The sequence below is a fragment of the Anolis sagrei genome, chromosome 8 (assembly GCF_037176765.1).
Source record: "Anolis sagrei isolate rAnoSag1 chromosome 8, rAnoSag1.mat, whole genome shotgun sequence".
Taxonomy (NCBI): Eukaryota; Metazoa; Chordata; class Lepidosauria; order Squamata; family Dactyloidae; genus Anolis; species Anolis sagrei.
In genome coordinates, this window is record NC_090028.1 from 3589896 (window position 1) to 3616534 (window position 26639).

General features: G+C 44.3%; 1 protein-coding gene across 1 annotated transcript in view; it reads left to right on the top strand.

The window, feature by feature from the left end:
* The first annotated feature begins 2405 nt into the window (after positions 1–2405).
* PEPD (peptidase D) overlaps positions 2406–26639 on the top strand; it is a 210081-nt gene continuing 185847 nt past the window's right edge. The window contains exons 1-2 of the mRNA XM_060788158.2: positions 2406–2468; positions 23324–23507. Of these exons, the coding sequence (XP_060644141.1) occupies positions 2452–2468; positions 23324–23507 (201 nt within the window). The 5' untranslated portion in view covers positions 2406–2451. The remainder of the gene's footprint in view (positions 2469–23323; positions 23508–26639) is intronic.

The window sequence follows — 26639 nt, forward strand, 5'->3', positions numbered from 1 at the left end:
AGAGAAGGACCAGGAGACCCTTGTGCAAAGTGTAGTTTCCCATTATAATGTCCCTGATGGGTGTGGGGATGATAGTATACTCCCTGAATTGTTTCCAGAACGCTCCCAGGATTTGGGGCTTGAAATCAACTGGGCACCTGGCCCAGTTACAAAACTTAATGAGCAAATAGATAGGCGAGAGGAAATTAGTCAAAACAAACAGGCCGAACAGTGCCTTCGGCGTTCTGCCAGGCTCCGACAGAAAAAGATAAGGGGATCTCAAGGAAAACGAAACCAATTCCTGAGTGCGTGGAATAGCTTAACGAGGGGATAAAAGTTTCAAGTATCGGAAATATAGTCAGATGAAGCATCGTTGGAATCAAGTGTAGTTCTCGTCCTTTTTTTCATGTAAGCTTTGCTTGGAAAATACTTGTCTAAGTATTTCTTGTTCATGGTTTGGACTCTTGTAGTGTATGAATGCTTACTCATGCCTTGGATTAATGTTTCCTGTTTTTCCTGAATTATATTAGTGTGGACTTTGTTTTTATGGACTTTACTGAACTTTACCCTCGACTAGTTTTGCTCCTGCTTATCTTCTTACCTAATTGGATTTACCTATTTCTTTAAAGTGCTTTTTACTTGCTGCTTTTTAATTATCTTCAATATAAGGATTTTTTTTCCAATCAACGGTGTGGTGTTTACAGTCAGAGGGCTTTTCCTGTCCTGGAGTGCAACCGTTTTTGCATCACATCATGCAGCATATTGTGTTCTAGTTTAACAATGGATATGTGATAGAGTCTCAACCAATTCAACATAGTTTGTGGTGAAATAGAGCAAATTAAACTGGCTGCGGATAGTGAGATCCGAGCCGCAGATAGCGAATGTTGCACTTCAGGTCAGGAAAAAAGCCCTCTGACTTGAAAACACACCACACGAAGAATGAAGAAACAAATCTTCTTTTATTGAAGCTTAATAAATAGCCAGAAGAAATAAATGCTTGAAAGAAAATAAGGAATTTCCAAAAAGTAATAAGTCCATAAAAGGTAGTAACACAAAGCAATGTCCACACCATAAAAGCAATCCAAGACAGCATTTATCCAGACAGGAATCAACAGGATGCAAAGTGTGAATGTTGCCATTGGCCACCTTGATTAGTACTGAATGGCCTTGCAACTTCAAAGCCTGGCTGCTTCCTGCCTGGGGGAATCCTATGTTGGGAGGTGCAGCCAGGCTTTGAAGCTGCAAGGCCAAAGAACTCCTGTCTGCTTGAAGGAAGTGTGAATGTTGCCATTGGCCACCTTGATTAGCATTTAATGGCCTTGCAACTTCAAAGTCTGGCTGCTTCCTGCCTGGGGGAATCCTATGTTGGGAGGTACAGCCAGGCTTTGAAGCTGCAAGGCCAAAGAACTCCTGTCTGCTTGAGGCAAGTGTGAATGTTGCCATTGGCCACCTTGATTAGCATTGAATGGCCTTGCAACTTCAAAGCCTGGCTGCTTCCTTCCTGGGGGAATCCTATGTTGGGAAGTGCAGCCAGGCTTTGAAGCTGCAAGGTCATTCAATGCTAATCAAGGTGGCCAATGGCAACATTCTACAGGTATATATAGATTGGCTACCTTGATTAGCATTGAATGGCCTTGCAACTTCAAAGCCTGGCTGCTTCCTGCCTGGGGGAATCCTATGTTGGGAGGTGTAGCCAGGCTCTGAAGCTGCAAGGCCATTCAATGCTAATCAAGGTGGCCAATGGCAACATTCTATAGGTATATATACACTGGCTACTTTGATTAAAATTGAATGGCCTTGCAACTTCAAAGCCTGGCTGCTTCCTGCCTGGGGGAATCCTATGTTGGGAGGTGCAGCCAGGCTTTCAATGCTAATCAAGGTGGCCAATGGCAACATTCTATAGGTATATATACACTGGCTACTTTGATTAAAATTGAATGGCCTTGCAACTTCAAAGCATGGCTGCTTCCTGCCTGGGGGAATCCTATGTTGGGAGGTGCAGCCAGGCTTTGAAGCTGCGAGGCCATTCAATACTAATCAAGGTGGCCAATGGCAACATACACACTTGCCTCAAGCAGACAGGTGTTCTTTCTCCCACCCTGGACACCATTTCACAGGTATATTATACATTGGCTACTTTGATTAGCATTGAATGGCCTTGCAGCTTCAAAGCCTGGCTGCTTCCTGCCAGACAGCCTGGAAAACTAACAGCAATTCAGTGATTCCGGATAGGAAAGGCTTTGACAACACATTTAAATGCATTTCTATAGAGTCTATATTAAAAATACACAGATCAGAGCTTATAAACACAAGACTCTCCAAGATAGAGGGAGAGGGGAGGGGGGATCCTCTCCGTTGCTAGGAGACCGCCCTGGCCCCGCCCCCTGCTTTCGGCCCCGCCCCCTTTTGAGTCTTAAAGAGCGGGCGCCGGCAGCAGAGGTCACATGACCGGTTGGACGCCGAGCAGGCAAGATGGCTGCGCGCGAGGGGTAAGCAGAAGCTGGGGATGGTCAGATGGAGAAGAGAAGGGAGAAAAGATGGAAAGGGAACCTCCAGAGCCACAAGCCCCGCTCCCTTGCCTTCCTTGGGGCCTCCTTCCCTCAAATGCCATCGCTTTCCCTTCAGAGTGCATCTACACTGCAGAATTAACGCAGTTTAATACCGCTTTAAGCTATATCTATGGCTCTAGGGTATGGGAACCTGAGAGTTGCAGTTTGGACTTTGTAGAGCTCCAACCTTTCATAGCACTGACCCATGGAAAGTCCAAACTGGTATCCAAAGTGTGTTAAACTTGCAGTGTAGATGCACCCTATTTATTACACAGATTCGAGTATCCCCTTTATTGACATGGCATCAAAGTGGTGTCAAAAGTGTGTTAAATTTGCAGTGTAGATGCACCCTGCACAAATCTAAATATCCCCTTTATTGCCATAGCATCAAAGTGGTGTCAAAAGTGTGTTAAATTTGCAGTGTAGATGCACCCTGCACAAATCTAAATATCCCCTTTATTGCCATAGCATCAAAGTGGTGTCAAAAGTGTGTTAAATTTGCAGTGTAGATGCACCCTGCACAAATCTAAATATCCCCTTTATTGCCATAGCATCAAAGTGGTGTCAAAAGTGTGTTAAACTTGCAGTGTAGATGCACCCTGCACAAATCTAAATATCCCCTTTATTGCCATAGCATCAAAGTGGTGTCAAAAGTGTGTTAAATTTGCAGTGTAGATGCACCCTGCACAAATCTAAATATCCCCTTTATTGCCATAGCATCAAAGTGGTGTCAAAAGTGTGTTAAATTTGCAGTGTAGATGCACCCTGCACAAATCTAAATATCCCCTTTATTGCCATAGCATCAAAGTGGTGTCAAAAGTGTGTTAAATTTGCAGTGTAGATGCACCCTGCACAAATCTAAATATCCCCTTTATTGCCATAGCATCAAAGTGGTGTCAAAAGTGTGTTAAACTTGCAGTGTAGATGCACCCTGCACAAATCTAAATATCCCCTTTATTGCCATAGCATCAAAGTGGTGTCAAAAGTGTGTTAAACTTGCAGTGTAGATGCACCCTGCACAAATCTAAATATCCCCTTTATTGCCATAGCATCAAAGTGGTGTCAAAAGTGTGTTAAACTTGCAGTGTAGATGCACCCTGCACAAATCTAAATATCCCCTTTATTGCCATAGCATCAAAGTGGTGTCAAAAGTGTGTTAAATCTGTAGTGTAGATGCACTCTACACAGGTCTGAGTGTCCTCTTTGTTGTCGTGGCAATCAAAGTGGTATCAACAGTGTGTTAAAGTTGCAGTGTAGATGAACCCTATTATTTATGACACAGATCTGAGTATCCCCTTTATTGATATGGCATCAAAGTGGTGTCAAAAGTGTGTTAAATCTGCAGTGTAGATTCACCCTACACAGATCCAAGTATCCCCTTTATTGCATAAGCAATCAAAGTAGTATCAGAAGTGTGTTAAATCTGCAGTGTAGATGAACCTTAATATTTATTACACAGATCTGAATATCCCCTTTATTTCTATGGTAGCAAAAGTGTGTTAAATTTGCAGTGTAGATGCACCCTACACAGATCCGAGTATACCCTTTATTGCCACGGCAGTCAAAGTGGTATCAAAAGTGTGTTAAATCTGCAGTGTAGATGCACCCTGCACAGATCTGAGTATCCCCTTTATTGCAACAGCAATCAAAGTGGTATCAAAAGTGTGTTAAATATCCTGTGTATATGCATCTTACGCAGATTTTTGCTTCTATACGTCTTGTGAGTTCGGATCCCAAATCTCAGTACAAAATTCATGTAAGCACCTTGTGCACTCCTTCTGAAATATCTGCATAGATAAATCATAAAGATGCCTTGAAGATGGGACTCCAAATTGAACACATAATTAATTCACTTCTTTCGTGCACAGCCTATGCATGCAGCTTGGCAGTAATTGTATGCACAAAAGTTTTAGCAACTTTGTACACAAACCAAAAGTTTGTGTCCATTGGATGCTTACTTGGAAATATAAATATGAATGGGTTTCCTTTCATCCTTGGAAATATAAACAGAGGAGGGATACTTATTATACTTGCAAATGTAAATAGAGAAGTGATACTTTACTTTGAAACATAAATACATAGACCTCTTCCAGAAAATTAGAAACATTGGAGGTAAATTTCAGGCAAAAATTGGTATGATAAGAAACAAAGATGGCAGGGACCTAACAGAAGCTGAAGAGATCAAGAGAAGGTGGCGAGACTATACAGAAGATCTGTATAGGAAGGATAATAATATTGAAGATAATTTTGACGGTGTGGTGAATGAATTAGAACCAGACATCCTGAGGAGTGAGGTTGAATGGGCCTTAAGAAGCATTGCTAACAACAAGGCAGCAGGAGACGACGGGATCCCAGCTGAACTGTTTAAAATCTTAAAAGATGATGCTGTCAAGGTGATGCATGCCATTTGCCAGCAAATATGGAAAACACAAGAATGGCCATCAGACTGGAAAAAATCAACTTATATCCCCATACCAAAAAAGGGAAATGCGAAAGACTGCTCCAACTTCCGTACAGTGGCCCTTATTTCTCATGCCAGTAAGGTAATGCTCAAGATCCTGCAAGAAAGACTCCAGCAATACATGGAGCGAGAGTTGCCAGATGTTCAAGCTGGGTTTAGAAAAGGCAGAGGAACGAGAGACCAGATTGCCAATATCCGCTGGATAATGGAGAAAGGCAGGGAGTTTCAGAAAAACATCTACTTCTGCTTCATTGACTATTCTAAAGCCTTTGACTGTGTGGATCATAATAAATTGTGGCAAGTTCTTAGTGGGATGGGCATCCCAAGCCCCCTTCCCTCTCTCCTGAGGAATCTGTACAAGGACCAAGTAGCAACAGTAAGAACTGACCACGGAACAACAGACTGGTTCAAGGTTGGGAAAGGCGTCCGGCAAGGCTGCATCCTCTCCCCCAACCTCTTTAACTTGTATGCAGAACACATCATGCGAGGATGTGTGGGGCTGGATGAATGCAAAGCTGGGGTGAAAATTGCTGGAAGAAACATGAACAACCTCAGATATGCAGATGACACCACTCTGATGGCCGAAAGCGAGGAGGAGCTGAGGAGCCTTCTAATCAAGGTGAAAGAAGAAAGCGCAAAAGCCGGGTTGCAGCTAAACGTCAAAAAAACCAAGATTATGGCAACAAGAATGATTGACAACTGGAAAATAGAGGGAGAAACCGTGGAGGCCGTGACAGACTTTGTATTTCTAGGTGCAAAGATGACTGCAGATGCAGACTGTGGCCAGGAAATCAGAAGACGCTTACTTCTTGGGAGGAGAGCAATGTCCAATCTCGATAAAATAGTAAAGAGCAGAGACATCAGACTGGCAACAAAGATCCGCCTAGTCAAAGCCATGGTATTCCCTGTAGTCACCTACGGATGTGAGAGCTGGACCTTCGGGAAGGCTGAGCGAAGGAAGATCGATGCTTTTGAGCTGTGGTGTTGGAGGAAAGTGCTGAGAGTGCCTTGGACTGCGAGAAGATCCAACCAGTCCATCCTCCAGGAAATAAAGCCCGGCTGCTCACTGGAGGGAAAGATACTAGAGACAAAGTTGAAGTACTTTGGCCACATCATGAGGAGACAGGAAAGCCTAGAGAAGACAATTATGCTGGGGAAAGTGGAAGGCAAAAGGAAGAGGGGCCGACCAAGGGCAAGATGGATGGATGGCATCCTTGAAGTGACTGGACTGACCTTGAGGGAGCTGGGGGTGGTAACGGCCGACAGGGAGCTCTGGCGTAGGCTGGTCCATGAGGTCACGAAGAGTCGGAGACGACTGAACGAATGAACAACAACATTTGTATGGTTCTCTCTCCTCTTGAGATTGAAATTAGCAATTTAAAAAAATGCTACAATTGCAATATACAATAATAAAATTATTTCTTACCTCTCTTTGTGGCTCAACACCTAAACATTGTAAACTTAAAATAATTATTTATAGCCCTCGTTAATTATAATTAGCACAGTACAGAGCTTTGTGGATTCATAATTGTTCTTTAATGCAAGATGTTTGAACAGGGTGGAATATTCCAGTGGCAGAAGAGTGTTGCGAAATGACAACAAGGAACTTTTAGATATATTGTCGAAGGCTTTCATGGCCGGAATCGCTGGGTTGTTGTAGGTTTTCCCGGCTGTATGACCATGTTCTAGAACAGCGGTTCTCAACCTGGGGGTCGCGACCCACCGGGGGGTCGTTGGGCCATTTTTGGGGGGTCGCGAAGCTGCCTTGGTTGGCCCCGCCCCTGCCAAAATGGCTGCCGACCTTTGCCGTTTGGGCAGCCTTTCTGCCTGGCCTCCACTCACCCTTCCGAGCTCTTTGCTGGCAGGGGGGCTATACATCCCAGTAGTTCCCAAACACCAAGGTCTGTTTTCCCCCAAACCTCTCCAGTATTTTCTGTTGGTAATGGGAGTTCTGTATCTGGCCACGGTGGCCCACGCTCTTGTTACATCCCGGCTGGATTACTGCAACGCACTCTACGTGGGGTTGCCTTTGAAGACTGCTCGGAAACTACAACTAGTCCAGCGAGAAGCAGCCAGATTGCTCACCGGAGCGACATACAGGGATCATACCACCCCCCTGCTACATCAGCTCCACTGGCTGCCGATCCAATTCCGAGCACAATTCAAAGTGCTAGTTTTAACCTACAAAACCCTATACAGTTCCGGCCCAGTGTATTTGTCCGAACGGATCTCCCTCTACATCCCATCTCGAAATTTAAGATCGTCTGGGGAGGCCCTGCTCTCGACTCCGCCACTATCACAAGTGAGGTTGGCGGGGACGAGGAGCAGGGCCTTCTCGGTGGTGGCCCCTCACCTGTGGAACTCATTCCCCGGGGAGATTAGATCAGCGACCTCCCTTTTGGCGTTCAGGAAAAAACTGAAGACCTGGATATGGGACCAAGCTTTTGGACATTCTGGCAGCTAAGGGAAGATCTGACGATAAACATGGGCGAATGGAATGGAATGGATATACGGAACTCTGAACACTGAGCATGAGATTGTTTTGCTGTTTTATTATGTACTAATGTTTGTAACTTGTTAACTGTTTAAATCGTTTTTAGGTATTGTTTGTTTATTGATTCAGGCATCGAATTGTGCCGTTGTTTGTAAGCCGCCCTGAGTCCCCCCTCGGGGGTGAGAAGGGCGGGGTATAAGTAATTGAAATAAATAAATAAAATAAATAAGTTTGTTGATGGAGTTCAGAATGCTCTTTGATGGTAGGGGAACTATATATCCCAGCAAACTGCAATACCCAAAATGTCAAGATCTGTTTTCCCCAACCTCCGCCAGTGTTCAAATTTGGACATATTGAGTATTTGTGCCAAGTTGGGTCCAAATGTTCAGTCGTTTGGGTTCACAGCGCTTTCCATATGTAGGTGAACTACATCTCCCATAAATCATTGTCAATTCCTCCCAGCCCCCTCCAGTATTTTCTGTTGGTCATTGGGGTTCTTTGTGCTAAGTTTGTTCCAGGTCTATAATTTGTGGGGGTCTCGGTGGTCTGTGGAACTCAGAGGTGAATTGGTTGAAGGTACTGCAAATCCCATCATCCATTGTCCATACTCCCCAAGCATATTGTTTTGTGATCTGTCACTATGCTTTAACTAGGTTCAATTTATAACAATGAAAATACATCCTGCATATCAGATATTTCCATTATGCTTCATAAGAGTAGCAAAATTATTGTTATGAAGTAGCAACAAAAATATAGTTGGGGATCACCACAACATGAGGAACTTTATTTAGGGGTCACGGCATTAGGAAGGTTGAGAACCACTGTTCTAGAAGCATTCTCTCCTGATGTTTCGCCTGCATCTGTGGCAGGCATCCTTAGAGGTTGTGAGGTCTGTTAGAAACTAGGAAAATTGGGTTTTTATATCTGTGGAAAGTCTAAAATTGGGTAAAGGCTTTCCCCTGACATTAAATCTGTAAAGACTTTCTGTATATATTTCAAAATTCAGTATTTATGTCAAAAATACATAGCAAGGTTTTACATAGGATTTGTGCTACATTAGACCAGTAAAGACAAATATCACTTAAGTAAAATAAATATTAAATAACCAGAAAAATAAAATGAGGCGTAAACCCTTATTGCCCAACTCTGGGGTGTGGTGCTCATCTCCATTTCTAACCCAAAGAGCCGGCGTTGTCCATAGACACCTCCAAGGTCATGTGGCCAGCATGACTACATGGAATGCCGTTACCTTCCCGCTGGAGTGGTACCTATTGATCTACTCACATTCGCATGTTTTCGAACTGCTAGGTTGGCGGAAGCTGGGGCTAATAGCGGGAGCTCATGCTGGTCCCCAGATTTGAATTGCTGACCTTTTGGTCAGCAAGGTCAGCAGTTTAACCCACTGCGCCACTGGGGGCTCCAGTCTAAAATTATAACAGTAAACAAAGAACAAAACTCAAACACAGGGGAACTCCAGACAAGAAACAATCAGAGACAGCTAATCACCCTTCAACAAAGGATTTCACCCAGGCAGTAACAAGTCACACCTAAAATCTGTCAGGCCATCAAATGCTAATCAAGGTGGCCATTTGAAACATTCACACCTAACCGGCGTTGTCCATAAACACCTCCAAGGTCATGTGGCCAGCATGACTGCATGGAATGCTGTTACTTTCCCGCTGGAGTGGTACCTATTGATCTACTCACATTCGCATGTTTTCGAACTGCTAGGTTGGTGGAAGCTGGGGCTAATAGAGGGAGCTCATGCTGGTCCCCAGGTTTGAACTGCTGACCTTTTGGTTAGCAAGTTCAGCAGATCAGTTTAACCCACTGCGGGCTCCAGTCTAAAATTAGTTTGAACCACTGCCCTTTTGGTCAACAAGGTCAGCAGTTTAACCCACTGCGCCACTGGGGGCTCCAGTCTAAAACTATAACAGTAAATCAAGAACAAAACTCAAACAGAGGGGAAACTCCAGACAAGAAACAATCAGGGACAGCTAATCACCCTTCAACAAAGGATTTCCCCCAGGCAGTAACAAGCCACACCTAAAAACTGTCAGGCCATCAAATGCTAATCAAGGTGGCAATTGAAACATTCACACCTAACCGGCTTTGTCCATAGACATCTTCAAGGTCATGTGGCCGGCATGACTGCATGGAACGTCGTTACCTTCCCGCCGGAGCGGTACCTATTGATTTCACATTTGCATGTTTTCAAACTGCTATTTTGGCGGAAGCTGGGGCTAATAGCAGGAGCTCATGCTGGTCCCCAGATTTGAACTGCTGACTTTTTGGTCAGCAAGTTCAGCATGTCAGCAGTTTAACCCACTGCGCCACTGGGGGCTCCAGTCTAAAATTATAACAGTAAACAAAGAATAAAATTCAAACACAGGGGAACTCCAGACAAGAAACAGTCAGGGACAGCTAATCACCCTTCAACAAAGGGTTTCCCCCAGGCAGTAACAAGCCACACCTAAAAACTCTCAGGCCATCAAAAACAGCTACCATGTCAGACTGCACAGAAAAGCCATTGAAATCCATAAGCATGTGGACACTTTCAACAGAAAGGAGGAAACCATGAAAATGAACCAAATCTGGCTAACAGTATTAAAAAACTATAAAATTACAACAGCAAAACAACAGAGAGGAAACAAACAGAGACATCTAATCACCTCCCAACAAAAGATTGCCCCAGGCACCAACAAGCCACACCAAACAACTTCCAGGCCATCAAATGCTAATCAAGGTGGTCAGTTGAAACATTCACACCTAACTCCGACAGACAAGAGTTCTTTGTCCCACGCTGGACATTCCACAGATATATAAACCCTTTTTCCTAGTTCCAACAGACCTCGCTACCTCTGAGGATGCTTGCCAAAGATGCAGGCGAAACATCAGGAGAGAATGCCTCTAGACCATGGCCATATAGCCTGAAAAAACCTACAACAACCTAGTGATTCCGGCCATGAAAGCCTTTGACAATACATAGTACAAAGATATATTGCATAATGCTTTGCAGGCATGTATCGGGACAGAAATCGTAGAATCCTACTACTATCTCTGCAGAAACATCTTCCAGCTTTGCAATTAGACGTGTCTCTACTTTCTGAGCTGCATGGCGTAGTTGAAGAATCACTAATCTAACTAACTTTGGACGTCGGTCTCCTCTGCAGCAAGTGCTACCTGATGCGCCTAGATTAGCAGAAAGAAAGGTTCCCAGGCAAGTCCATGTTCTGCATTAGTCACAAGGAGCCTCATTGAGAGACAAGTTGCAGCAGGTTCAAGGAAAGTCATGAGGATAATAATACGAGGGATGGAGAACAAGGGCTGGGCATGTTCAGTCATTAGGGAGCAGAGGCACCATGATCGCTTTCTGTACATCCTTCAAGGGCGGTCATAATGAAGGCCAGGATCTGAAGTTACTGAGGGTGGATTTTCCATTGAATACTATAGGGAACTCATTTAAGGTGGAATCGGGTGTCAAACAGGGATGTGTTATTGCCCCAACTTTATTCTCCATCGCTATGATACTTCACCTTGTTGATGGGAAGCTTCCCACCGGAGTGGAAATCATCTATCGGACAGATGGCAAGCTATTCAACCTCAGCAGACTGAAAGCCAAAACCAAGGTTACAACAACAACTGTTATAGAACTCCAGTATGCTGATGACAATGTTGTCTGTGCGCATTCAGAAGATGATCTACAAGTCACTCTAAACACCTTCGCAGAAGCATACGAGAAGCTCGGCCTGTCATTGAACATCGAGAAGACCAAAGTGCTGTTCCAGCAGTCACCAGCCAATCCCTCTCCAATGCCAGAGATACAGCTTAATGGTGTAACATTAGAAAATGTGGACCATTTTCACTCCCTTGGCAGCCACCTCTCCACCAAAGTCAACATCGACACCGAAATACAACACCGCCTGAGCTCTGCGAGTGCAGCATTTTTCCAAATGAAGCAGAGTGTTTGAGGACCGGGACATCCATTGGGATACTAAGGTGCTTGTCTATAAAGCCCTTCTGTCAGAGTAAACATTCGGGTGCTATGCGCAGCGGATGAGGTGCTAGATCACACAGACACAAATCAGGACACTGCAGTCTTCCAGTTTCAAAAATAACAAAGTTTACTAAGTACATCTCAATACACATCTACTTCTAAGCAGGTAAAATCAGGAACTACAAAGCACAGCTTCAGTACAGTTTCAGAACATCTGCTTATCAGGCTCTCTGGCTGTAAGCCGGACACTCCCTATTTCTTCCCAGCCAGAGAAACTCGTTATCTAACTTCTGTCAAGGGCTCTTCTCTCTGTACCTCTCTGTCTCTTATAACAACAATTCCAACACATAATTGAACATAACATAATCCATCTTGAAAGATATGAACACCATTCTTAATCATATAGAACACACTGAAAAAACATACATCCAAGGTGTACTGCTGGGTCTGGTGGTGGATGACAGGCTTGAAATCACCAACTGCTTTCCCTTCCCTCAACATACAGAGGATGATGCTGATTTTGATGAAGTGCAATATCAGATGGAAATGATGCGAAGCCTCCGCCACGTAAACATCGATCACCTTCACGTCGGCTGGTACCAGTCTACCTACTATGGCTCCTTTGTCACCCGGGCACTCTTGGACTCCCAGTTCAGTTACCAGCATGCGATCGAGGAATCTGTCGTTCTCATTTACGATCCTATAAAAACCTCCCAGGGATATCTTTCCCTGAAAGCTTACAGACTGACTCCTAAATTGATGGAGGTTTGCAAAGAAAAGGATTTCTCTCCAGAAGCCTCCAGACCTCACCCTCTGAGGATGCCTGCCATAGATGCAGGCGAAACGTCAGGAGAAATGCCTCTAGAACATGGCCATATAGCCCGAAAAAACCCCCAAGAACTGAGCATACATGCATACTTTCAATAATCCTGACACATTCCCCTCCCAACCCTGCTATATGCCTGCGAAACGTGGACTGTCTACAGGTGTCACATGCAACTCCTGGAACGATTCCATCAGCGCTGCCTCCGGAAAATCCTGCAAATCTCTTGGGAAGACAGCGTGCTGGAAGAAGCAAAGACCACCAGCACTGAAGCAATGGTCCTCTGCCATTAACTCCACTGGACCGGTCACGTTGTCCGGAAGCCTGACCACCGTCTCCCAAAGCAGTTGCTCTACTCCGAACTCAAGAACGGAAAACGGAATGTTGGTGGACAGGAAAAGAGATTCAAAGATTCAAAGATGGGCTCAAAGCCAACCTTAAAAACTCTGGCATAGATACTGAGAACAGGGAAGCCCTGGCCCTTGAGCGCTCCAGCTGGAGGTCAGCTGTGACCAGCAGTGCTGCAGAATTTGAAGAGGCACGAATGGAGGGCGAAAGAGAGAAACGTGCCAAGAGGAAGGCGCATCAAGACACCTGGAAACCGATGCCCTCACTGTGGGAGAAGATGCAGGTCAAGAATAAATGTAAATGTAATAACGGACAGCTTTCCACCACCAAGGACCGAGATGCAACATGAATAAAAATTACATCATTTCCCCCAAAAGAGTGGAATTAAGAAGCGGAGAAGTTCCAATTGAGCCACGCTTCGGTCACGCCGAGTCAGCTCTCCCTTTCTCTCCCGCTGTGATGGCAAAGAAATATCTTTTGGGTTCATTCAAGCCAAAGAAAGTACAAAAGGATGGAGGCAAAACACTCGGGAACTTTTCCTCCAAGGTCTGTGGGACACAGCAGGAATCCAAGGTCTGTGGGACACAGCAATTAAAACTTGTGCACCAGTTGCGTCCGTACCTTGGGAAGTCTGATCTGGCCACAGTGGTCCACGCTCTTGTCACATCCCGAATAGACTACTGCAACGCGCTCTACGTGGGGTTGCCCTTGAAGACGGTTCGGAAACTTCAACTAGTCCAGCGAGCGGCAGCCAGATTGCTCACCGGAGCGACATACAGGGAGCACACCACCCCCCTGTTGTGCCAGCTCCACTGGCTGCCGGTGCAGTTCCGAGCACAATTCAAGGTGCTGGTTTTGACCTATAAAACCCTGTACGGTTCCGGTCCAGTGTATCTGTCCGAACGTATCTCCCTTTACGTCCCACCCCGGAGTTTGAGATCAGCTGGGGAGGCACTGCTCTCGACCCCACCACTGTCACAAGTGAGGCTGGTGGGGACGAGGAGCAGGGCCTTCTCAGTGGTGGCCCCTCACCTGTGGAACTCACTCCCGGGGGAAATCAGGACATCATCATCCCTCCTCTCCTTCAGGAGGAGGGTGAAGACGTGGCTTTGGGACCAGGCCTTCGGGCAATCTGGCAATTAAATCAGATGAATACGACCAGCAGGATGGAAGAAGTGGAATTGAGAATGAGATCTATGAGTTAGTGAACGCTGACCTTGTGGGGGGATGAATTGGGTTTGTATGGTTTTTTATTGATTTTATTGATTTTATTGATATTATGTATGAATTGTTAACTATGAATTTGTAATAATTTTGTATTGATGGTTTTGTGATGCGGGCATCAAATGGTGCCTCGCTTTTGTAAGCCGCCCTGAGTCCCCCCCGGGGTGAGAAGGGCGGGGTATAAGAATCTGTAATAAATAAATAAATAAATAATCTCGGCTTCTCGTTTGGTTCGGATTCCTTGGGATTTTTCATTTTTCAAAGGCACTTTGTGAAATCCCAAACTGAACTCTGCAAGGCTGGGAAAAAGAGCTTTCAAGTCCAAAGCCTTAATGAGCCTCCCCAAGAATCCAAGTTCTATCAGGATGGGGGGGAAAGGAACAAACTCAGATTTGCCCTCAATCAAAAGCCGGAGACTTCCCTTTGGATGAAGAAAACATCTTTTCAAGCAATCACCATAAAAGGGTTGGGTTTAAAAACAGCGACTTTGTGAACAGAACAAACAGGCAAGGTCATACCGATACCCAGCACCGCACAAAAAAGACACAATGGGCTCTTGATAGCATTTCCAGTGTTCATTACTCGTTTTGAATGCATGTTTTTGGTGCAGAAAAGGAATCAAAAAAGAAATAAAGAGAAAAAGTGTTTCTCATGCTTCCTAATGTTGCGATCCCTTAATACAGTTCCTCCTTTGTGGTGACCCCCCAACCATAATATTAGTTTCGTTGCTACTTCGTGACTGTCATTTTGTCACTTTTATGAATCGTAATGTCAATATCTGATATATGCAGGATGTATTTTCATCCACTGGTCCAAATCTTGCACAAGTATCCAATACGACCAAATTGGAATACTTGTGTGGTTGGAGAGGGGATTGGTTTTGTCGTTTGGGAGTTGTAGTCGCTGGGATTTATAGTACACCTACAATCAAAGAGCATTCTGAACTCCACCAATGATGGAATTGAATCAAACTTGGCACAAAGAACTCCCATGACCAACAGAAAATACTGGAAGGGTTTGGTGGGCAGTGTCCTTTGGTTTTGGAGTTGTAGTTCACCTACATCCAGAGAGCACTGTGGACTCAAACAATGATGGATCTGGACCAAACTACATGAAAACTCAATATGCCCAAATGTGAACACTGGTGGAGTTTGGGGAAAATAGAATTTTGACATTTGGGAGTTGTAGTTGCTGGGATTTATATTTCCCCTACAATCAAAGAGGATTCTGAACACGAATGATAGAATTGGGCCAAACTCCCTACACAGAACCCCCATGTGGGCCACAGCAACGCGTGGCAGGGGACGGCTAGTCTATATAAATAAAAAAGTAATGTTTGTTTGTGGGATTATCATAACTCAAAAACCACTGGATGAACTGACATCCAGGGAGCAAGGTGAGCTCCCACTGTTAGGCCCAGCTTCTGCCAACATAGCAGTTCGAAAACATGCAAATGTGTGTAGATCAATAGGTAATGCTCCGGCAGGAAGGTAAGGGCGCTCCATGCAGTCATGAACATATTAGAGAGGTTTGGGGAGGAGTCACCATGATTTATAGGAGTTGTAGTTCTTAGGATGTGTAGTTCACCTGCAATCTAAGAATTGCACTCTGAACTCCACCAACGTTGGACCCGGAACTAACTTGGTACGCAGAAATCCCATGACCAACAAAACATACTGGATATCTTTGGAGGTATTTATAGGAGTTGTAGTTCACCTGTATCCAGGTCGCACTATGAACCCAAACAATGAGGGATCTGGACCAAACTTGGCATGCATACTCGATATGACTAAATTTGAATACTGATGGGTTTTGAGGGGGATTGACCTGGACATTTTGGAGTTGTAGGTACTGGGATTTATAGTTCACCAGCCATCAATAAGCACTCTGAACTCCACTAAAGATGAAATTGGACCAAAGATGAAAGTTGACTTGGGACACAGAGCCCTCATGACTGCAGGTCTTTGGGGAAAATTCACCTTGATTTGGGGGAGCTGTAGTTCACCTACATCCAGAGAGCACTGTGAACCCAAACACTGATGGATCTGGACCAAACTTGGCATGCATACCCAAAATGCCCAAATTCGAATACTGGCGAGTTTTGAGGAGAATTGACTTAGACATTTTGGAGTTGTAGGTATTGGGATTTATAGTTGACCTACCATCAATAAGCACACTGAATACCCCCAAAGATAAAATTGGACCAAACTTGTCACACAGAGCCCCCATGAGTGGAGGTCTTTGGGGAAAATTCACCTTGATTTGGGGGAGTTGTAGTTCACCTATATCCAGAGAGCACTGTGAACCCAAACAATGATGGATCTGGACCAAACTTGGCATGCATACCCAATATGCCCAAATTCGAATACTGGTGAGTTTTGAGGAGAATTGACTTAGACATTTTGGAGTTGTAGGTACTGGGATGTATAGTTCACCTGCCATCAAGAAGCCCCCATGAGTGGAGGTCTTTGGGGAAAATTCACCTTGATTTGGGGGAGTTGTAGTTCACCTATATCCAGAGAGCACTGTGAACCCAAACAATGATGGATCTGGACCAAACTTGGCATGCATACCCAATATGCCCAAATTTGAATACTGGTGGGTATTGAGGGGAATTGACCTGGACATTTTGGAGTTGTAGGTACTGGGATGTATAGTTCACCTACCATCAGTATGCACACTGAACGCCCCCAAAGATAAAATTGGACCAAACTTGTCACACAAAGCTCCCATGAGTGGAGGTCTTTGGGGAAAATTCATCTTGATTTGGAGGAGTTGTAGTTCACCTACATCCAGAGAGCAACGTGAACCCAAACACTGATGGATCTGGATAAAACTTGGCACACAAACCGGATATGCTGAATTTTGCTTATTGGAGGGGTTTTGGGGAAAACTGATCATCCTTTCTGGGAGTTGTAGTTCACCCACAACCAGGGAAACTGTGACCAATCATCCCGTAATGTACGCTGCTTTATTTCTCCTTTTAGTCGCAGAGTTTTGCAGGCTGCGCTCTCCAAAAGCTCAAGCCTGTTGCACAAATTAGGGCTTGCATGGCAGTACGTTGGGCATGTTTTTTTCCTCCAGATTTCAATGGATCCAAGGGTTACGGGAGCCTTCGCTTTGGTCCTCTGGCCACTGGGCAAAGCTGTTCTTTGCTGCCCTTTTTGGCCCTTTCCAATTGCAATTGGTGTGCCAACCAGGAGGCTTTAGCGGCCGCCTTGGCACATTGAAGACGGTTGACCTTTTGGCTTTGCAGAATGTGTCTCCGAGTGTTGGAGATTAATCGAGCCTTTATGCAACGTCGGCCGCGTGAAATGCGCATTTTGGACTTCTGACGCCGGCGTCGCCGCCGCAAGTTGCTCTTTGCAGCCTTGAAAGCAAAGGTTACCTTTCCCAGCCTCGCTTCTTATTTCTGAGAAAGCGATATAATAATTAATACATGAGGGAGCGTTGCAGGCTCAGGTTAATGTGGGTTGGAATCTGCTTTATTTGTATTTTTTCCGCCTTAGCAACTTGCATAGTAACCACTGGAGTAGCTGAAGGGATAATGCTCGGGCCTCTCACATTATGAGCATGATCTGCTCTATTTACCCAAACTACCCATTTCTGCAAAATCCACCCCAAAGCAAGCGGGATTTGAGGGCGTGGGCGGTTTGTTGGCAAAACCGAAAGATGAACGGACACATCGGCGCGCCTTTCCTCCCCTCTGTATTGGAGCAACAGATGCTTCCCAGCGCATTTCTCAAAATCCCACAAGAATCCGCTCATAAAGTACATTTATTGTTCCACGTGGCACACGTTGCACTACGTATTTCTCCCAGTGGACATCTGAAAAACCCCTTTCCTTTCAAATACACAACTTTTAAGCATTTTGTAGTCACAATTATACCTGCCATTATCTGGATTTGCATTTTCTTTGTGGCCCTTTCTTTCCTTCCTCCCTTTCCCTCGTATATCTTCTCCCTCTCTCTCTTGTTTCCTCCTTCCCTTTCCTTCCCTCATACACCTTCCCCTTCCATCCCTTCCTCCCTCCCTTCTTCCTTCCCTTCCTTCTTTCCTTCCTCTCTCCCTCCCTTCCTCCTCTTCTTTCTTTCTTTCTTTCTTTCTTTCTTTCTTTCTTTCTTTCTTCTCTCCTATCCTTCACCTCGTCTTTCTCTTCTTCCTTTCTCATTTTTCTTTTCTCTCTTTCTTTCCTTCCCTCTTTCCCTCCCCTCCTACTTTCCCCACTTTTCTTTCGCTTCCTTCCTCCCTTTTGCTTTTTCCTCCCTCCTTCCCTCCCTCCTTTCCTGTGCTTCTCCTTCCTTCCTTCCTTCCTTCCTTCCTTCCTTCCTTCCTTCCTTCCTTCCTTCCTCTCTTTCTTTTTTCCTTTTCCTTTCCTTCCTTCCTTCCTTCCCTTCCTTCCTTCCTTCTTTCCTCTCTTTCTTTCCCTCATACAACTTCCTCCTTTCTTTTCCTTTCCTTTCCTTTCCTTTCCTTTCCTTTCCTGTCTTTTTCCTTCCCTGGTTTCCTTCGACTCTTCTTCCCTTCCTTTCTCTTTTCTCTTTTCTTTTCTCTCTCTCTCTCTCTTTCCTTCCTTCCTGCTTGCTTTCCCCCTCCTACTTTCCCCACTCTTTTCTCTTCCTTTCCTCTTTTTCTTCTTCCTCCCTCCTCCCTCCTTTCTTCCCTTCCTTTTTCTCTTTCTACCTCCCTTTCTTTCCTTTCCTTTGCCTTTTCTTCCCTTCTTTTCTCCTTACTTTTCTTTATTTTTTCTTTCTTTCCTTCCTTTCTCCCTTTCTTTCTTCCCTCCTTTCCTTCGCCTCATCTTTCTCCTCTTCCTTTCGCGCTTCCTTTCGCGCTTCCTTTCCTTCCCTCTTTCCCTCCCCTCTGACTTTCCCCACTTTCCTTTCTCTTCCTTCCCTCCTTTTTCTGCTTCCTCTCTTCTTTCTCCATTCTTATTTCCTTCTTCCCTTCTTTTTCTGTCCTTCCTTTTTCTCTTTCTTCCTCCTTCTCTCCTTCCTTTCCTATGCATCTCCTTCCTCACTTTCTTTTTATTTTTCTTCCCTCCCTTCCTCCTTCCTTCCTTCTTTTCTTTCTTTCTTTCCCTTATACACCTTCCTCCTTTCCTTCCTCTTTCTTCCTCGTTTCTTTCTTTCTTGCCTCCTTTCATCTCTTTTTTCTCTCCTTCCTTTCTCTTTTCTTTTCTCTCCTTCCTTCCTTCCTTCCTTCCTGCTTTCCCCTCTTACTTTTCCCACTCTTTTCTCTTCCTTCCCTCTTTTTCTTCTTCCTCCCTCCTTCCTCCATCCTTCCTTCTTTCCTTCCTCCCTACCTCCCTTTCTTCCCTCCTTTCCTTTACCTGTTATTTCTCCCCTTTCTTTTCTCTTTTTCTTTTCTTTCCTCTTTCCCTCCCCTCCTACTTTCCCCACTTTCCTTTCTCTTCCTACCCTTCTTTTTCTTCTTCCTCCCTCCATTTTCCCTTCCTTCTTCCCTTCCTTTTCCTTCCATTCTTTTTCTCTTTCTTCCTCCTTCCCCCTTCCCTCCCTTCTTTCCTATGCCTCTTTTTCCTCCCTTTCCTTTATTTTTCTTTTCTCTTTCCTTTTTCTCTCCTTCCTTCTTTCCTTCCATCTTTCTTTCCCTCATACACCTTCCTCCTTCCCTTTCATTTCCTTTCCTTCCTCTTTCTTTTTCTTTCTTTCTTTCTTCCTTCCCCCTTTTCTTCATTTCTTTCTCCCTTTCTCTTTTCTCTTTTTCTTTCTTTCCTTCCTTCTTTCCCCTCTCTCCTTCTTTCCCCACTCTCCTTTCTCTTCATTTCTTCATTTTTCTTCTTCCTCCCATTCTTCCTTCCTTCTTCCCTTCTTTTTCCTTCCCTTCTTTTTCTCTTCCTCTCTCCCTGCTTTCCTTTGCCTCTTCTTCCTTTCCTTTCCTTTCCTTTCCTTTTTTCCTTCCCTTCCTTCGTTCCTTCCTTCCCTTTGCCTCTTCTTTCTCCCTTTCCTTTCCTTTTTCTTTTCTTATTCTTTCTTTTCTTCCTCCCTCCCTTTCTTTCCTTCTTGCCTCCCTCCCTCCTTTCCTTCGCCTCTTCTTTCTCTTTTTCCCTTTCCCTTTCTCATTCTTTCCTTCCTTCCCTCCCTCCTACTTTCCCCACTTTCCTTTCTCTTCATATCGAAATACAATCATTAAAAGACAAACTCAAGTAACAGGGTTTTATTACAAACTTGCGTTCCTTCTAAGTATTGATTTATTGGGCTTTTTTTCCTCGAGAGTTTTGATTGCTTGAGTTCTGGTCCACTGAGCATATACAATATTGGTATTTATTTCTTTATTTATCATGTCAGAAACCAATTGAGAATACAGTTATAATGTATAGAAAAACCACAAACAAAGTTAAAACTTGGCATTATGCTTGATTTCCTTTGACCAGAAGCTGGCCACTTGGAGTGCCTCTGGTATGGCTGGGAGAAGGTCCTCCCATGTGCATGTGTCAGGGCTCAGGTTGCATTGCAGCAGGTGGTCAGTGGTTTGCTCTTCTCCGCACTCGCATGGCGTGGATTCCACTTTGTGGCCCCATTTCTTGAGGTTGGCTCTGCATCTCGTGGTGCCAGAGCGCAGTCTGTTCAGCGCCTTCCAAGTCACCCCGTCTTCTTCTGTGTGCCCAGGGGGGAGTCTCTCATTTGGTATCAGCCATTGGTTGAGGTTCTGGGTTTGAGCCTGCCACTTTTGGACTCTCGCCTGCTGGGGTGTTCCAGCGAGTGTCTCTGTAGATCTAAAAAAACTATTTCTAGATTTAAGTTGTTGACGTGCTGGCTGATACCCAAACAGGGGATGAGCTGGAGATGTCTCTGCCTTGGTCCTTTCACTATTGGCTGCTACTTCCCGGCGGATGTCAGGTGGTGCAATACCGGCTAGACAGTGTAGTTTCTCCAGTGGTGTGGGGCGCAGACACCCCGTGATAATGCGGCATGTCTCATTAAGAGCCACATCCACTGTTTTAGCGTGGTGAGATGTGTTCCACATTGGGCATGCGTACTCAGCAGCAGAGTAGCATAGTGCAAGGGCAGATGTCTTCACTGTGTCTGGTTGTGACCCCCAGGTTGTGCCAGTCAGCTTTCGTATGATATTGTTTCTAGCACCCACTTTTTGCTTGATATTCAGGCAGTGCTTCTTGTAGATAAGAGCACGGTCCAGAGTGACTCCCAGGTACTTGGGTGCACTGCAATGCTCCAGTGGGATTCCTTCCCAGGTGATCTTCAGAGCTCGTGATGCTTCTCTGTTCTTGAGATGAAAGGCACATGTCTGTGTTTTAGATGGGTTGGGGATCAGCTGGTTTTCCCTGTAATAGGCCGTAAGAGCACCTAGAGCTTCGGAGAGCTTCTGTTCTACCATCTCAAAGCTCCCTGCTTGAGCAGTGATGGCACAGTCGTCAGCATAGATGAAGCTCTCTGTCCTTTCTGGCAGTGGCTGGTCATTTGTGTAAATGTTGAACATGGATGGAGCAAGCATGTTCCCCTGAGGCAGGCTGTTCTTCTGTTTTCACCATCTGCTTCTCTGGCCCTAGAACTCAACAAAAAAGCTCCTGTTTTGTAGCAGATTTCCTCTGAAGTGGGTGATGTGGTAATATTTTGTATTCTCATGAATTTTTCTCAAGAAAAGGAAATAATTTACAGTAACATAAGCTGCCGATAGGTCTAATGAAAGGTCTAAATGAGAGATGATGTCCCTCAAAGAGGAAGTCAAGGTGCAGTTTGTGAAGCAGCTTCCTCTTTTGCTTTGGCTCAGCACTAAGATTACCATATAACTTATATCCAATGCTCACCTTAATTTTGGGAAGACAGATTAGCCCAAAAAGGAGAGGATTAGATTCGAGCAAATACGAGGTTCCCCCGACATTAAATTTAGTTGTGTCCAACTCTGGGAGGTGGTGCTCATCCGTCATTGCCCGTAGACACCTCCAAGATCATATGGCAGTGTAGATTAATATAATCCAGTTCAAAGCAGGTAATATGGATAATCTGGATTATATGGCAGTGTAGGTTAATATAATCCAGTTCAAAGCAGGTAATGTAGATAATCTGGATTATATGGCAGTGTAGGTTAATATAATCCAGTTCAAAGCAGGTAATGTGGATAATCTGGATTATATGGCAGTGTAGATTAATATAATCCAGTTCAAAACAGGTAATGTGGATAATCTGGATTATATGGCAGTGTAGATTAATATAATCTAGTTCAAAACAGGTAATGTGGATAATCTGGATTATATGGCAGTGTAGATTAATATAATCTAGTTCAAAGCAGATAATCTAGTTCAAAGCAGATCTAGTTCAAAGCAGATAATGTGGATAATCTGGATTATATGGCAGTGTAGATTAATATAATCCAGTTCAAAGCGGGTAATATGGATAATTTGGATTATATAGCAATGTAGATTAATATAATCCAGTTCAAAGCAGGTAATATGGATAATCTGGATATTATGGCAGTGTAGATTAATATAATCTAGTTCAAAACAGGTAATGTGGATAATCTGGTGTAGTGTAGATTAATGTAATCCAGTTCAAAGCAGGTAATGTGGATAATCTGGATTATATGGCAGTGTAGATTAATATAATCCAGTTCAAAGCAGGTAATGTGGATAATCTGGATTATATGGCAGTTTATATTAATATAATCTAGTTCAAAACAGGTAATATGGATAATCTGGATTATATGGCAGTGTAGATTAATATAATCCAGTTCAAAGCAGGTAATGTGGATAATCAGCATTATATGGCAGTGTAGACTTATATAATACCAGTTCAAAGCAGGTAATGAGAATAATCTGGATTAAATGGCAATGTAGACGGGGCCTATCTCAATGACTTTATGCATTGAGACACTCAGCTTCATTCCATTGACTCAATGGGTTGACTCAAGTCGGGTACGTTTTTGCACTATATAGAATGAATGCAGTTTGATATCACATTAATGACCGTGGTTTAATTCTATGGAATCCTGGGAGCCGCAGTTTTGCAAAGTCCCTCGCCTTCTCTGCCAAAAACAGCCAATGCTTCAGGTAAAGGTAAAGGTTTTCCCTTGACATTAAGCCTAGTCGTGTCCGACTCTGGGACTCTGTTGCTCACCTGTATTTGTAAGACAAAGAGCCGCCGTTGTCCATAGACACCTCCTAGGTCGTGTGGCCAGCATGACTGCATGGAGCGATGTTACCTTCCCGCCGGAGCGGTACCTATTGATCTACTCACATTTGCATGTTTTCGAACAAGCTAGGTTGAGAGAAGCTGGGGCTAACAGCAGGAGCTCACCCTGCTCCGTGGATTGGAACCGCCGACCTTTCTGTCAGCAAGTTCAGCAGCTCAGCGGTTTAACCTGCTGCACCACCAGTGGGCCCAATAGTATAATATAGATATAGGTGTATTGATTTGAGCATAGACTCGTTGTTGGATGTCTATACTGATCCCTCTTCCTCCTCTCTTTCCAGACCATCCTATTGGCAAGGCAATGAAACCCTGCGAGTCCCGGCGGCTCTCTTTGCCTTGAACCGGACCCGTCTATGTGAGCGCTTGAGGGCCCACAAGGACGTGCCCCAGAAGTCCATCGCCGTCCTTCAAGGCGGGGAGCAGACCAACCGATACTGCACCGATACCGGCATTATCTTCCGCCAGGTGAGCTTCGGCCTTTGCGGCTCCGGCCTTATCTTTGGAGCCCTTGAGTTCTGCTCTTTGAGCTCCTTAAGAGCCTCTCCGATGACTTGCTAAGATATCACCCTCGGTTTATGACTTGCTGGCGGCTTTGCGAATTGGGAAACACTTTCTCGGGCTGGGAATGCGACCTTTTCGATGGCCTTTCTTTTGTATTCCTTCTGAGACTCATCCTTTCTCTCTGCTTTTGTTTGCAATTGTCCAAAAGGAGAGACAGCCCCAAAAGGGGGGAAATTATCCAGTCAGTGTGTGTATTCATAAAGCCGTGAATAGGTTTTAAAATTGGTATTATTACTATTATTTGAAAGATTAGTACACAGCAAACAAGATCACGCTTGTCGCCTTTTGCAGCTAGCGGGTGGTGATTTTAATAATAATAATAATAATAATAATAATAATAACAACAACAACAACAACACTTTATTTGTACCCTGCTACCATCTCCCTAAGGGACTCAGTGTGGCTTACATGAGGCTGAGCCCAAATACAACAATACAAGCAATAATAACAAGAATCCAAGCAGTTAAAAATAAAACATGGACAATACAATAATGCAACATTAACAATAACAATAAGACCACATGATTAAAAACTATGGGAAGGCCAAATGTAAAATTAAAATTGAAAGTAATGCTGGAACATGGGCGAAAAAGTGATTTTGTCAGCACCGATTGTTTTTAAGTGCAGGCCAAGGTCTTTAGGCACTGCACCCAGTGTGCCGATCACCACTGGGACCCCCTTGACTGGCTTGTGCCAGAGTGTTTGCAGTTCCATCTTTACTTCCACGTATTGTGTCAGCTTTTCCAGTTGTTTCTCTTCAATCCTGCTGTTGCCTGGGATTGCAACATCAACAATCCATAGTTCGTGTTATTAACACGATCCCTTAACCCTTTCCTATACTTTCCTAAAAACACACAAAAACCCCCAGCAGAATGGACTTAAAAACCCCCAAAATAAACAATATATACATATGCACATACACTCATATTCATATACCCATGCGCACATACACACGTATACATATACCCATACATATATGCACACATATATGTATATACACAGTGGAGCCACTGGTGGCGCAGTGGGTTAAAGCACTGAGCTGCTGAGCTTGTTGATCGAAAGGTCGCAGGTTCGATTCCGGGGAGCGGCGTGAGCTTCCGCTGTCAGCCCTAGCTTCTGCCAACCTAGCAGTTTGAAAACATGCAAATGTGAGTAGATCAATAGGTACCGCTCCGGCGGGAAGGTAACGGCGCTCCATGCAGTCATGCCGGCCACATGGCCTTGGAGGTGTCTACGGACAACGCTGGCTCTTCGGCTTAGAAATGGAGATGAGCACCACACCCCAGACATGACTGGACTTAATGTCAGGGGACTACCTTTACCTTTACCTTTTATGTATATACACAAGCCCACACATATACAGAATATGCATATACACATATAAACTCAGAAATACACAAAAATATACATATACACACACACACACACACACATACACACACATACACACACACACATAGCTATATAAATAAAAATGTACAGTTTGTTTGTGAGATTAACATAACTCAAAAATCACTGGACAAATTGTCACCAAATTTGGACACAATATATTTATCAGGCCAGCGTGTGATACACATAATAAAAATGAAATTGTGTGTATGTGGAGGGGGGGGGGGATCCATTTACACAAACAGTCTCCTGCATCCACACACAGGCTAAGTGCTGAGAATCCTCCAAAGGCACTCCCTCAATCAACATTGCAGCTTATAGTCAGCGCTGTGAACATGTAGCCCAACCCCTGCCACTGTCCTCCCCAAACACCAACCACCCAAGGGATGCTTTCATTTGGGTGCCATTTCATCCTAGATGTTCTGTTTTTTTTTCTGCAGAATGGACATCCCAGGGTTCCTTTCTCTCTTCAAATCTGCAAGACCCACCCACTGCCTCTCCCTTATCCCTTTCCTACCCATTCCTATGGCACACAACAAAAAGGAATTGATCAGCAATTGAACAAGAGTTTTAGGAAAAATTCACCACGATTTAGAGAAGTTGTAGTTCACCTACATCCAGAGAGCACTGTGAAGCCAACCAACGATGCCACAGATGCCCATGGTTTTGGGAATTGCAGTTCACCCACATCCTTATGCTTTTTCTAATGGGAACGTTCATAAAAACAATACGAAAGACTGGCTACAAATTACCAAACACCCCAAAATAAACTGCCTTTTTCAAATAACCTGGGCCAACATAATGTACTGGAGGGGTTTGAGGGGGTGGGGATTGTAGTTCACCCTGCATTCAGAGATATTACCAAACTTCCCAAAACAATGTCTTTCTCAAGTAATCTGGGCATCGCTAGGTTTCCAAGCTAGTCACTCATAAAAACACAGAAAAACACAGCGGAAGGGACTTTAAAAGCCAAAAAATAAAGAAATACATTATAACACTTGCGCAAAACTACACATATATATGCACAAACACACACATATATACAGACATATGTATATATACACAGAGACAAAACACATATACACAGACTGGGCCACAGCAATGCATGGCAGGGGATGGCTAGTGTGTGTGTGTGTATGTATGTATGTATGTATGTATGTATGTATACACACTAGCCGTCCCTTGCCACTCGTTGCTGTGGCCCACATGGGGGTTCTATGTGGGAGGTTTGGTCCAATTCCATCATTGGTGGGGTTCAGAATGCTCTGTGATTGTAGGTGAACTATAAATCCCAGCAACTACAACTCCCGAATGTCAAGATTCTATTTTCCCCAAACTCCACCAGTGTTCCCATTTGGACATATGGAGTATTTGTGTAGAGTTTGGTCCAGATCCATCCTTGTTTGAGTCCAGAGTGATCTCTGGATGTAGGTGAACTACAACTCCAAAACCAAAGGACACTGCCCACCAAACCCTTCCGGTATTTTCTGTTGGTCATGGGAGAACTGTGTGCCAAGTTTGGTTCAATTCCATCGTTGGTGGGGTTCAGAATGTTCTTTCATTGTAGATGAACTATAAATCCCAGCAACTACAACTCCCAAATGACAAAATCAATTTTTTGAGTGAAGGACATACATTGTGTTGTTA